Source organism: Triplophysa rosa, linkage group LG24, assembly GCF_024868665.1.
Source record: "Triplophysa rosa linkage group LG24, Trosa_1v2, whole genome shotgun sequence".
NCBI classification, from domain to species: domain Eukaryota; kingdom Metazoa; phylum Chordata; class Actinopteri; order Cypriniformes; family Nemacheilidae; genus Triplophysa; species Triplophysa rosa.
The window spans coordinates 2,516,595-2,528,620 of NC_079913.1; the positions used below are offsets into that span (position 1 = coordinate 2,516,595).

Genomic DNA, 12,026 nt, shown 5'->3' on the forward strand with positions numbered 1-12,026 from the left:
GTCTGTCCCACATATTTTGACATCTGCAGTGCATTTTATTGTGTAATACTCTGCATGTTGTATTACTGCAGTTAAACGATCGACAGTCTCTTGTTGACAACCCAACACAGTATTGATTTCCATCAATGTAAATCGCAATTACCTTATCGCATTACTTGATACCTTTGTAATTCCCTCAACTAGTTTAAGGAAACTTATGTTGGGTGTGATCGTGGAGTTGCATAAAACAAGAAAACCTTTGGTGGCATGTGTCATAAAGCAACAAACTCTAGCTGTCATCCCTCACTTCAGGCTATATTTTCTGGAAACCTTCTAAACATGTATAACTCTGTCTAAACCAACTTAACAATGTTTAGATTAAGTTAATGTCACAATATAGGACACAGTGTATTTGTCCATACCCATTTATGAATAATTAAAATTCTACATGGAATTGTGTCCTAATTGTTTCACTTTCAAATTGGGCTCAGATTCAAATGATCAATAGAGCCAATTAACATTTTAAGAATACCTTCATACACCATTCTGTTGTTGGGCCATGGGTGGTTCTTACCACCTTTGTTTAATCCAGTCGACTAAAATAACATCATTTTTAGTGAATACAAAATAACATTTTGGTTGAAGAGAAAGTGCAAAACTATTCCAAAATATGTCCACAAATATTCAACGAAATAAAAACATTATAATGGTGATGGTTTCTCATGCAAGTCTTTGGCCAAATAAGAAAATACCGTAAAGTGCATTAATACTGTTTTAAATACTAAAACAGAATATTTTGTCAATGTTATTGCGATTGATTGATTAATTTAACACAACAACAACAAAATAACCAGATGAAAGTTGCATTTTAGTGCCTTTCGTCAAAAAGAATAACATTTTTGTTGGAGTTTATCTTAAGATCGTTCTCTAAATTGAGTGAAAATGATGCTGTGAGGACAGAAAACAAGATATCAGTTACAGGGGTTAGGGACCAGAAGGATGGTTTAAAATGTGATGTGAGTCCGGTGCTCAAAAAAATTAAGAACCACTGACAGATAAAGCAGTTCACAATATTTGACCAGCTGTATTCACATTTCTTTTTACCCGCTTTAGTGTATACACAAAGAACTCCGGCTTCATGTCAGCGTCATTTACATCATTTTAAAAGTCCTGAACAATATACTGTATCCTCCAGTGCTGGCCGCTGCATTCACCAATAAAGAGTTCATACTCTCCATTCTGATCAACACTGACCTCCAGACAGCGTTTGGTGTCTCTGTTCTGTATGGCCTGTCCCTGAAAAAGACAGAGAAAGACCAGAAGTACTTGAATAAGAATGCATTCTTTAGGTTGGATGCAGCATGGGATGGACATATTTTGACTTATGTAAAACATTTTAAGGTGTCATGATTTGTTTACCTGTTTGAAGTCCCAATATATGTGCTCTTTAAGCTTTTTAGTGCCTGAGCACAACTTCAATGCCGGGACTCTCCCTGAGCCCGGATCTATGAGACAACGTGTGTGTGTCTGTGTATGAGACTCAAGGGGACCAATAAATATCTCACCACTAGTTGTATATTTAAACACCTGTGTATGGAGAAACTAAAGTTCATTCAATATTTTTCAATAATACAATCAAGTTGAGAAATATGAAATATAAAAACTGTATTACTTGTGAATATGAGTAATGACATGGATATAAAATGGGAGTGTTTCCATCAAGCGGCCCCTGATCCAAACATAAACTTGTTTTCAGATCATTGTGCAGCTGTCCGTGAAAGATTATACGTCAGTTATGTTAAATTATACTATGCATTATTTTTATATTTTTCTGTACATTTGATCTCATGTCACTCACCACTCCATAACCAAGTATATCATCTATGAGCTTTAACTGAGGATAGACATTTTCCAGATACCATTTAAATGGTTTGCACTTCAGCCTCTCTCTCAATTTCCTTCGCTCGGATACATCTCCAATGTCTATCCCATGGTCCTGTTAGAAACAGAGATAGGCTATGGTTCATTTGCATCTGTATTAACAAGTTGTGATTAATTTCAGGGGTCTCAAGAACAACACAGTAACGTTTTGGCAGGCAGGAGAACAAGGAGTGGATCCAAAAGCAGTATCTAGTGATTTTAATGATAATCCACAGGGCAACATGAGGTCCAAGAGTAACATAAAATCCAGAAAACATGAGCAGGTATACAAACGAAACAAGGCACAACATAAAACAAAGATCGACAAAAGACAACTGAACACAAGGGTTATAAATAGCAACAGGGTGTAACAAACAAGGTTGGGTAAAATACATTTCTTAAGTATTATACAGTACAAGCATGATCCAGTTAATAAAAACAAGGAAATTAAATGAAAGTCATCCTTATGTTTTCTCGCTTTCTGCATAAATAAAGATACTCTACGATTCATACCTCTATGGGAAGATTCCAGGCAACGTTTACGTTAGTCTTGTATTCATCCATCCACACTTCTGCCACTCTGAGGGCATTTCTCTTCATTGTAATGCTAAGGTCAAGCATGTAGGGTTTGTGTGCCCTTTCAATGTGGGCGACTTTAGAGCACGGCACAATCTCTATACTTCCTCCACAAAGCCACACCTGTGCCAAACCACACGACAAGTCAAAACAATGACAATGATAATGATAAATAGATTAGACCTACATTAATATTAAGTACAAATGGAAATCTACAGACAGCATCTTTAGCATGCTATCAATTATTGCATAAAATAATGTCATATGACCCCCTCACACAATCTCTCATTTAAAACCGCATCATATTTGTATAAGTGTTTTACAGTGTAATGTAAGTCGTAGTTTACCCGAATTCCCAATTCAACATTCTCGCCTCCATACACCCGCATCCCTGCATCTAGAGTTCCAATCTCACCAAAGAACAGACGATCAGCAGCCAGAATGCCCATTACAGATGGACTCCTGGACATCAGAACGCAGTTTTTTATATAGTTACACGCTCAATACAGTACAGTGGACGTGAATATTACAACAAATACGCACACTCACTTTCCTGGCCGTGAAGGGTCATTCTGATCATACCACTTCTGTGGGAACGTTTCATACGCGCACCAGAGAGCCCAGTCGAAGCCATGAGCGTTTGCAGGATAATTCGTTATTTGCAAATCATCGAAATTCACTTTGTCAAACACGGGGCTCAGGACCACCGTGCGGTCGGCCTGGATACGAGCAAGCAAAGGCTCTGCCCTATGTAGAAACCAAGCACATTTCATCCACCGCATATTCTTTATGTTTCATATACTGTACATCTATGAACCCACAGGGGTGTTTCTATAAAAAACAACAACAATATCTAAAAGGTTGGAGCATAAAGCAAGGTCCACACCATTTGACATGGACTTCAATGTGGGCATCCAAAATGGCAACTACATCCGCGGAGGCAGCCTTCCATCCTGAGATTCTCGCCTGCGTGAGACCTCTCTGCTCTGAATGTATCACCAGTTTCAACAAGTTTGGATGCTTCTGGTTAATAGATCTCACAAAATCATTCAGCTGTGTCTTCAGATCTTCTGTAGAGGAAATGAATTACTCAAAATCTTCTTGCTTGAATCCTTTTATTACAGGCTACCACTGAAAGAAGCTTTCACAAATACAACTAACAAGCACGCAAATCTAAAACTTTGAAGAGCAATTCCCATCATCATCATCATGCAGATTTAAAACAAGTGTGAAGCGTAAAGGCTTGTCTGTTTTGATTTGAAGTGAAACAAACCATTTTGGCTGTGGTCATCCACCAGTATGATCTCTTTCAGCAGGTGGGCTGGAGTTCTGTTGATGATGCTACAAACAGCTCTTTGAATGACAGACAGAGCCTCATCCAGATAAATCAGAATCACACCGATGGTGGGCAGATTCTGGGGATATTCACGTTCAACGCATCTACAAAGCAAAGGAAAACACATTTCTATCATTTCCACAACACAGATATTGAGCTTTATGATGCTCATCGATTAAACACACCTGTGGTCTCGAGTCTCCGGCAGCTCTCTGTCCAGAGGGATCTGATCACTGAGAAAGGCGTTATAGCCATATTTCTGAAAAAGATCTTCAGCCTTCCTCTGATCTTCTTCAGAAAGTTCCACAGTCCATCGCTGGAACAGACGCGAGTTTGGAAACAGCTTCTTCACCGGTTGCTTCTCTGTTTTCACATTACGGTTTCTCTCTTCTGTAATTACGATTTTTTTTTTTATTAAAATGGTGATAGATTTACATAATAATAGTAACCAACATGTTACTCATAACTGTTTAAGTCAACAGCTTAGTTTGTGTAGGTCTTCCTTCAATAGCCTACAGCAGTGGCCAAAAGTGGAAAATCATTTTTTTCTTTTTTAAAACATTATTATTAAACATTTTTTAAGATGTATTAAAAATGTTGTATGTGTGTTGTGTAGTTGTGCTTGCAGAAGAATCTAAGAATTTTTGGCAAAAAAATGCACAAAGAGTAAATGTCTGTGGAGAATGGCAACAAAATATTAAATGAGGACCAACAAAATATTAATAACTTCAATGTAATCAATTTTGACCATATTCTTCATATTTTGATGGCTTAATCTAACCCGAAGGGGCATTAAAAGCTAGCATTAAAGGTACAATATACCCTCTTGTTCACCACTACTTAATAGTCTTTTAAGTCCATCTTATCTTGTTACTTGAAAATAAGATCAATATACTGTTGTGCAGAATCTGACTGTTTGGAAAGTATGCGACACTTTAAACGAATTCCAAATTTCACCAAACATACATTAGTTACTCACCTATGTTGTGTATCTGAGCCTCCAGTTTCTCCAGTTTGTTGAGAAGAAGATCATTGTGTAACGAGAGGTTCTGCTGGGCTTGATAAAGCTGCTTCTCTTGGGTTTGGAGGTTTCGTTTGACAGAGCTCACATAGAGAAACACTGCAGAGACAGCCAGAGCTGGAAACAAACTCCTCAAACAGCTTATTCTCATCATGAACTAAACATTTGTGATGTCGTGAAGGACAGCCTCGTTCTCCAGCAGTGATCTGATGATCTGATGAGCAATGATCGGTCCTGCACTAGTGTACACAGCTTTTGTCAACAGCTTCACTAATATTTGCAAATTCATCCATGACTGGCTGACCCAATATTTAAATAAATAAATGTACTACACGGTTTTATTACTGTTGTTGTAATAACAAATTATTCATGTTAAGACTGAAGGGAGGAGACCAGGACATTGAATCCTGTTAGGGCTTATGTTAAGCACTGGGTGGGGCTCTCAATTTTTCAACCTCACCAAAACATTCACCTGCTCCATTTGTACTACTCTTAGCACATTTTCTTATTGTATTATTCAATTAAAATGAGCTGCTATCACAGTGCCAACTCCTAAAGGAAATAAAAACAAGCAGGTTTATTGTTTTTTAGGACAATATGCTGGATTTTTGGCAGCAGGCCGATCAGAATTCTTTAAAAAATGTATAGGACTTAAAATCTTGCTAAAACAAATACTCACTTGATTTATCTCAAGTTATTGGTCACCTCTGTTGTTAATAAAGTTTACTGTACATATGCAAAAATGTAGGTCCCAGGATATTGTCAAAAATAACTTCTTGGAGGCGTAAAATTCCTCCTTGGGTAAATTCATATTACACACAATATACATAGGCTTAACCTTGATACAGATCTGAAAAACATAAACAAAGATCGAGTAGCATGTGACCTGTATTTACACTCTTTAAAAATGTTGGGTTGTTTTAAACCCATAATTGGATCGAATATGGACATTTTCTCAGATAATCTCAAGTAATGGTTGGGTTTGACCATTATTTACTTAACCAAAGGTTGAAACAACACAGCATTTAATGTTTGTAAACATATATATATAAACTTCTGGCCACTAGAGGGACACATCACACAAGCATATTTTATTGTAATTTATGCAAATACTTCATGGAAAATACTACTACACACATGCAGCAATAAGTGTACACACTGTGTATAAACACAACTTTCCTCATATTTAAATGAACAGGAAAAGTGAGGTTACAACAAAAAAAAGAGGCATACTCATAGTTACTCATTTATTACTTAACATTCACTATAAAGACACTTAAAGGCATTCACTATAGAATAAAACTATGATTCTAAAAATGTTTGCATGTTGCATGATTTTTAATGGTTGTCAAAAAAGTGCATTTTTACAAAGCTGAAAGAACACCAGACAAGAATACATTTAAAATATTAAAATTTACAGCAAATAGAAAAAGGAATGAAATTCTTGTTAAAATTATTATAGTACTATAAATATTTTGAAAATTACTTTTTCCCACTGAGTTTTCATGAGCTATCCTCAAACTTCTGTGCGGTTTCCAAAAAAGTTTCTTCTAAATCAGTATGTTCAATGAGCAGGGGCATTTGGGTGCAAAGGTTTGACTCGAGCCAAACGAGACAGTCCCAAGCGCAGGCCTTGTCCTGGAGAAGTGACAGGTGCGTTCTGGGTTTCACTGGGACTCCTGCCAACCAGACCTGGAGATGTAGTTCAAAATAAATTACCTACTATACAAAAACAAACCTCTATGTTGTGTTGACCAGAGAGCACCACACTGGTAACAGAGCTTCAGTCTCACCAGGAGGATTCCACTTTGCCAGTCTGCCCCCTGCAGGACTGGAGCTGAGTGCTGGTTTAGACAGAGGTGGAGTTGTGGGTGTCTTCAGTCCAGACACAGAAGCAGCTGCACTCCCACTGATTGTTGAGCTGGAGGCTGTCAGAAAGGGTCAAGTGTTAGAAGACAATAGCAGATACACTTTTTTAACAGATTGAAAGACTCAGATGTCCAGAATTGTTAGTGGAAACTAAAGGTACCTGAGTTTTTAACTTTTGAGGCTTTTGCTGGCAGTTTCTCTTTCTTCTCCTTTTTCTGCTTTGCAGTCTGAGGGGTCTTTTTTTCTGTTTTTTGTCCCACCATCTTCACATTCTTCTTTGTTACTGTGAACGTCTCATCCTCGCTTTCATCTTCTTCAGTAAAGTTAGCGTCACTGTCAGAATCTACAACAGGAACAACGTACATTAACATACAGTAATATACAATGGTCCAGTCCAGATACTTGGTACTCAGGTTACTTGGTGTGTTTTGCGGCTGATAGTCTTCATCTTCACTGTTCTTCAGCGGTTTTCTCTCCTGCTCTGACACCTTCCTCGGTTTAGAAACACTGGGAGGGGAGGTCTTCATATTGATGATCAGATTCAGCCCTTAAAATACAGACATCATTTTCAATGGTCAGTTTTGAGGAAATACTGTTCCCGAAGATTAAAAGTAAATCTAGCGTTACCTAAACTATTGCCATCGACGCTGCAGTTGGACAGCATAGGAGGAGAATCTGGTCGAAATTGATGCTCATCTGCAAAGTTGTTAAGGTTCAAAAGAACAAACTGAATCTGACAATAACTGGAATGACTAGATTCGTTCAGAATCATCAGAAATATGTGAAAAGATACAAACATTAACATCTTGAAATATTTAGTAAATAAAACAAAAAAATGACTAATCGTCACCTAAACGGCTGTTAGCGTCATTGCAGTGTGTAAGAACAGGAGGTGGAGCTTCAGACCTGTTGTGCGCCTCTACAAAGTACAGAGAAAAATAAAAACTTAATAACAACAGAGTTTTTCACAGAGTTTCTGAAGCCCAAGAACTCTATAATAGTGCATATGAGGATTCGATCAGACCTGCTTTGGTGGCAACTTCTCCTCCTGTTACTGGAGAGTCCAGCAATGACAGCGTCAATGCCGCCTCTAAATCTCTTTCATAGAGTTTATCTTCCAGAGACACCCTGTAAAAATATCCATCAGTTTTTTATACTGATCTTATTATGCATTATGGAAACATCAGGGGAAAACATGTAAACCGTGTGAGCAATTTTTTTCTGTTTGCTGTAGTTAATAATTCTTAAATGTCGCTTATTAGTAACAAAATTAATAGTCATAGAAAGTAGTTTTTGTGACCTCTGAGTCTTCTGTTGTCCTGAACTGGTAAGATCAACAACTATACTTGAAGTCTTTGGGTTTCTTTCAGAATCAGGGTCTTTGGCGGTCGTTCGAGATTTTTTGGAAGGAGGTTTCACAGCAGCAAAATCCTCATCTGCCACATATAAATCGGGAAAATATCTGATTAGAAATACTGTCATCATATAATGTGTACCAACTCTAAATTGTACCATTAAGGAATTTAAAACGATTTCTCATGTCTACAGTAATAGTTTTCAGAAAAACATCACTAATGTCAAAACTATAAATTTGCATTTTAAAGTAATAAGCCATACACAAAGTAAATCCGATCTCACCGTCATCGTCTTGGAAGTCTGTGTAGGTGACCGATTTTATGCTTCTGATACAAGTTGAAAACATAACGAGTCAATTACATATTTAAAACTGTGATATGGAGGGCAGTGTTGTTTCCTGAAAATATCACATCCAGGTAACTTAACAACACCCTGCAAAAGCACACGGCACTAAAACACGACCTAAATGTGTACGTTACATTGTATTATATATATGCATATACACTGTACATTGTATATAAATATATGTACATTGTAGAACCTTATAATACTTACGAACCTGGACGGTCGATCCATTCTGCATATCAGTCAAAGGGAAAACACTTAACGTGCTATGATTACACAAACATGCACGGATTGTCTAAAATGTAATTTTACATTATAAACGTAGACATTAAAGTGGCATGTTTTGCCGCGAGCAGCTACAAATTCATTCAACCCGCCTGAAAACAAAACGAAGGAAGTCTGAATATAGATGTTTACGGTTCGTCAAAAGCGCAACTCTCATTGTGTCTTTATTTTAAAAGAAATTGGATTGGCTAAATAAAATGACAAAAAATGTTATACTTATATATATATTTATATTTATGAAAGGGGAAGCTTAAAGAAACAACTATGTCACCTATAATTCTTTTTATGACCTTTAGTAAAAACATCGAATCTGCGGATGGGATTATAATGTACTCTGGGCCCCATGGGTACCGCTATTGGTACGTCACACAGTTTTCTTTTATTTTTTCCGATGTTTTACATTTGTCTTATATACATGAATAACAATAGCAACAGATTTGCGCTACTTAACGAAAGGTTTTTTTGAAAATTGTATTAAAATTCTATGGTTTTCTCCTCTACGAAAATCAGTTTATTTCAGTTTTTGTATTATTGTTAGTGTCTCATATTTTATATATAATGGTTTTCACTGTTTCTACTTATATTTTACTATACGATAAATGTTGCTATGTTAAAATTTAGATACATAAAGTTATTTAGGCTAGTTCTCTGTTCTGCTCTTCTATCATATTTTTTTTTACAATGAAACCATTTCTATGAAGGAATATTGAAGGTTTAAAATTTGGACAATAAAAAGTCTATTTTTATGTTTTTAACATGCTGCTTATAAATAAACTACAAAATGTAGGCTACGGTTTCTGTTCACTTTAGGGCCTTTATATAGGCCTAGCAGGGTTACAGTGTAACTACTCCAAAAATAACCAGAATGTGGAAAAGTTTAGTGAGACCCATAGAGATTAATGGTGCTGATTGATTCTAAGGGTTCATTATCCACCTCTAATGACAGGACATTTGAGATTAGAGAGTCAATGTTAAACCAAACCTTCATGAGTTTCCAGTGCACGCACACCAGGCCAAACACTAACAAATCATACAATATTGTGTGGAAATATACCAAAAATAATTTCTTTAAACAAATTAAAGAACACACATTTTCTTTAATCAATAAACAAACTTTTATTTATTTAAATCGTTGAGTAATATAACCGTTTTCCTGCACATCTTACACTTAAAGCAAATACCATAAATAGACATTTATGTCATTAAATAAATAAATACTTTTTGGTTGACAGGTGGTGTCCAGCACCAGACACAAATTCAGGATGGCAGGTGAAAAATAAATAATATAAAACACTTATTACATATACCTATTAATTTTAAGAGTAGGTGTCAATCTGTTCCAATACACCTGGCAGCAATTGAATGTGTCCCTGAAGACGCTGATTACATGATTCATGTGTGTTGAATTACCGGTTGGCTCAGCAGAACTCTAGGGAAAGAGTTGGACACATCTAATTTAGACAATCAATCAGAATCGTTTTTTAATGTAGTCCATATTTGAAGATAGTCGCTCTAAAATGTATGGGCTTAAAAATAACCAACCCAGAGCTGCGTAAAAAACAGCACTTTTGATGCGTATTTCCATGATAGACATGACGGTTCGAAGTTCTTCGGGTTTTGGAATTTAAAAAACTCGTTTTCTCTGAACTGACTTACAAAAATACTTGTGCCACACTACATCATTTTGCTCTTCGACTTGCGCAAAGCAGCGTCGGGTGCGCAGTCACTCCATGAAGCACTTTCACCCGACAATTCCTGCGATTCGAGGGCTGCTGGGACTCATGTCCTGAACAAGGTCCCAAGGGTCATCATCTGAAGGGGAAACAAGGGTTTCTCTCGAGATGTTATGACCTTCCGATGGCTCAAAGTCAAAGTCTCCATCGTCCTCCTGGACCGCTCTGGAGTCTGAACCCTCGCCGCGCCGGAGCGCATTCAGCGGGTCAGATGGATTCACCTGTCGGTTTCTCCTCTCCCTGTGCTGCAGACGCTCCAGTGAAATGGTGTTCTTCTCTGATAGAAAGAGAGATGATTGAGGGAGATTTTGCCCTGCTGTGTACACCTGCTTCGCTCCATCCAAGTTAAGAAGTATATTGTTCTTGCTGGAATAGTAGACGTCGCGGTTGTTTTCCAACAGTTTGTGGTGAAAAAGACAGTCGTCCTTGTTGCAAACTGTCTGTGAAGAAGAAACATCCATTTATTTACGGTAAGAAAGACTTACGACATTAGTGTTTATTTTACCATGCGTACACTGCTGCATTATTGACAACTAAATGATTTAGACAATAAAAAGTTTCAACCCGAGCTGCTGCTTAAGAAAAACATGACGCTTGTTAAAACCGATACTTACAGATGTGAAAATAGTGCCTCCTGCGTCCATACACATAAACCGGTTACTTTTCACCCCAAATATTGCCAGACGGTCTCTGGTCTCTGCTTTTAATAAAATGACACCTGTCGAATAAACAAATAAACATACATTTTTTTAATGTAATAAACTGGTGATGTTAAAATGCAACATAGAATTCAACATATTGGTGTTTTTATCTATTATATTTTTTTTATTGTGTCATCATAGCCTACAAAAACTTGTACTCACTGTAGGAGCCCCGGTGTGTAGTTTTGCGCACGTGTCCGTTAGAGCTGATCTCCAAGTAGAAGTTGTTCAAATCAGAAGTGGTCTGAAGATGGATGAATCTCCGCGGGTTCCCCCAGTTGGAGCCGAGGAGAGGAGAAGGATTTGGAGCGGTATCCGCAGGTCTGAATCCCTGGAGAGCTGTGAGCCACAGAGCAAGGATGGAGGATTGCAGCATGGGCAGGTTAGAAAGTGCGCAACGCATCTCCACAGTGCGCAAAGTAACGACGCGTAAAACCAGTTTGGGAAACTGAAGAAGTTGTGATGCGTAAAAGTTTGTGCGCACGGCTTTTTAAACTCACCCTGTGCCACTCCTCGGTTCCATCTTTTACGCAACACTCGGCCCCAGCGCCAGAGGATGTGAGGGGGCGGCCACATCTTCCACCTTCTGTTTATTATGATAAAATTGACCGGTAAAGCAACAATTTATTTATATCTTTGTCAGTTTTGCACAAGGTGTGAATTTCTGTTTCCAGACTTTTGTTATTTCCTAAGAGATTACGAAACGAACGTTAATAGAAAACCCTCTCTCAGCTCATTACATTGTTATTTTGCATAGGCTATAAGAAAGGGTTTTTTACTCTCTAAATATTTATTTACTTAGGAGTTCCTGACATATAAAGCGAATTATCTATATTTTCAATATATACATTGTCGCTCTCAACTACAGAGATATGAAATGAGAGTGGAATGATTACAATGAGATT

At 37.4% G+C, this 12,026-nt stretch overlaps 3 protein-coding genes across 5 annotated transcripts; all 3 read right to left on the bottom strand.

The window, feature by feature from the left end:
* Positions 1–23: 23 nt before the first annotated feature.
* Positions 24–5,126, bottom strand: LOC130548224 (probable polypeptide N-acetylgalactosaminyltransferase 8). 2 transcript variants are annotated; one of them, XM_057324869.1, is made up of 11 exons: positions 4,791–5,126; positions 3,997–4,201; positions 3,749–3,915; positions 3,362–3,545; positions 3,025–3,222; positions 2,823–2,937; positions 2,413–2,598; positions 1,838–1,975; positions 1,652–1,747; positions 1,399–1,581; positions 24–1,275 (listed from the first exon to the last, which is right to left on the bottom strand). In XM_057324869.1, exons 1-11 carry the CDS (start codon positions 4,984–4,986, stop codon positions 1,141–1,143), a joined length of 1,803 nt encoding a protein of 600 aa, XP_057180852.1. In that variant the 5' UTR covers positions 4,987–5,126; the 3' UTR covers positions 24–1,140. The 2 variants fall into 2 exon arrangements, with proteins under 2 accessions (XP_057180852.1, XP_057180853.1); XM_057324870.1 differs by having other exon boundaries at positions 25–1,275; positions 1,399–1,566.
* Positions 5,127–5,910: 784 nt separating this feature from the next.
* Positions 5,911–8,798, bottom strand: rad51ap1 (RAD51 associated protein 1). 2 transcript variants are annotated; one of them, XM_057324872.1, is made up of 10 exons: positions 8,617–8,798; positions 8,340–8,383; positions 8,002–8,137; positions 7,726–7,829; positions 7,552–7,620; positions 7,329–7,397; positions 7,120–7,248; positions 6,862–7,044; positions 6,626–6,760; positions 5,911–6,524 (listed from the first exon to the last, which is right to left on the bottom strand). In XM_057324872.1, exons 1-10 carry the CDS (start codon positions 8,631–8,633, stop codon positions 6,397–6,399), a joined length of 1,014 nt encoding a protein of 337 aa, XP_057180855.1. In that variant the 5' UTR covers positions 8,634–8,798; the 3' UTR covers positions 5,911–6,396. The 2 variants fall into 2 exon arrangements, with proteins under 2 accessions (XP_057180855.1, XP_057180854.1); XM_057324871.1 differs by having other exon boundaries at positions 8,340–8,454.
* A 1,124-nt stretch (positions 8,799–9,922) lies between these two features.
* fgf23 (fibroblast growth factor 23) lies at positions 9,923–11,524 on the bottom strand. Its single transcript, XM_057324726.1, has 3 exons — positions 11,284–11,524; positions 11,035–11,138; positions 9,923–10,860 (listed from the first exon to the last, which is right to left on the bottom strand). The coding sequence occupies exons 1-3, from the start codon at positions 11,522–11,524 to the stop codon at positions 10,429–10,431; spliced, it is 777 nt and encodes a 258-aa protein (XP_057180709.1). The 3' UTR covers positions 9,923–10,428.
* Between the last annotated feature and the right edge of the window lie 502 nt (positions 11,525–12,026).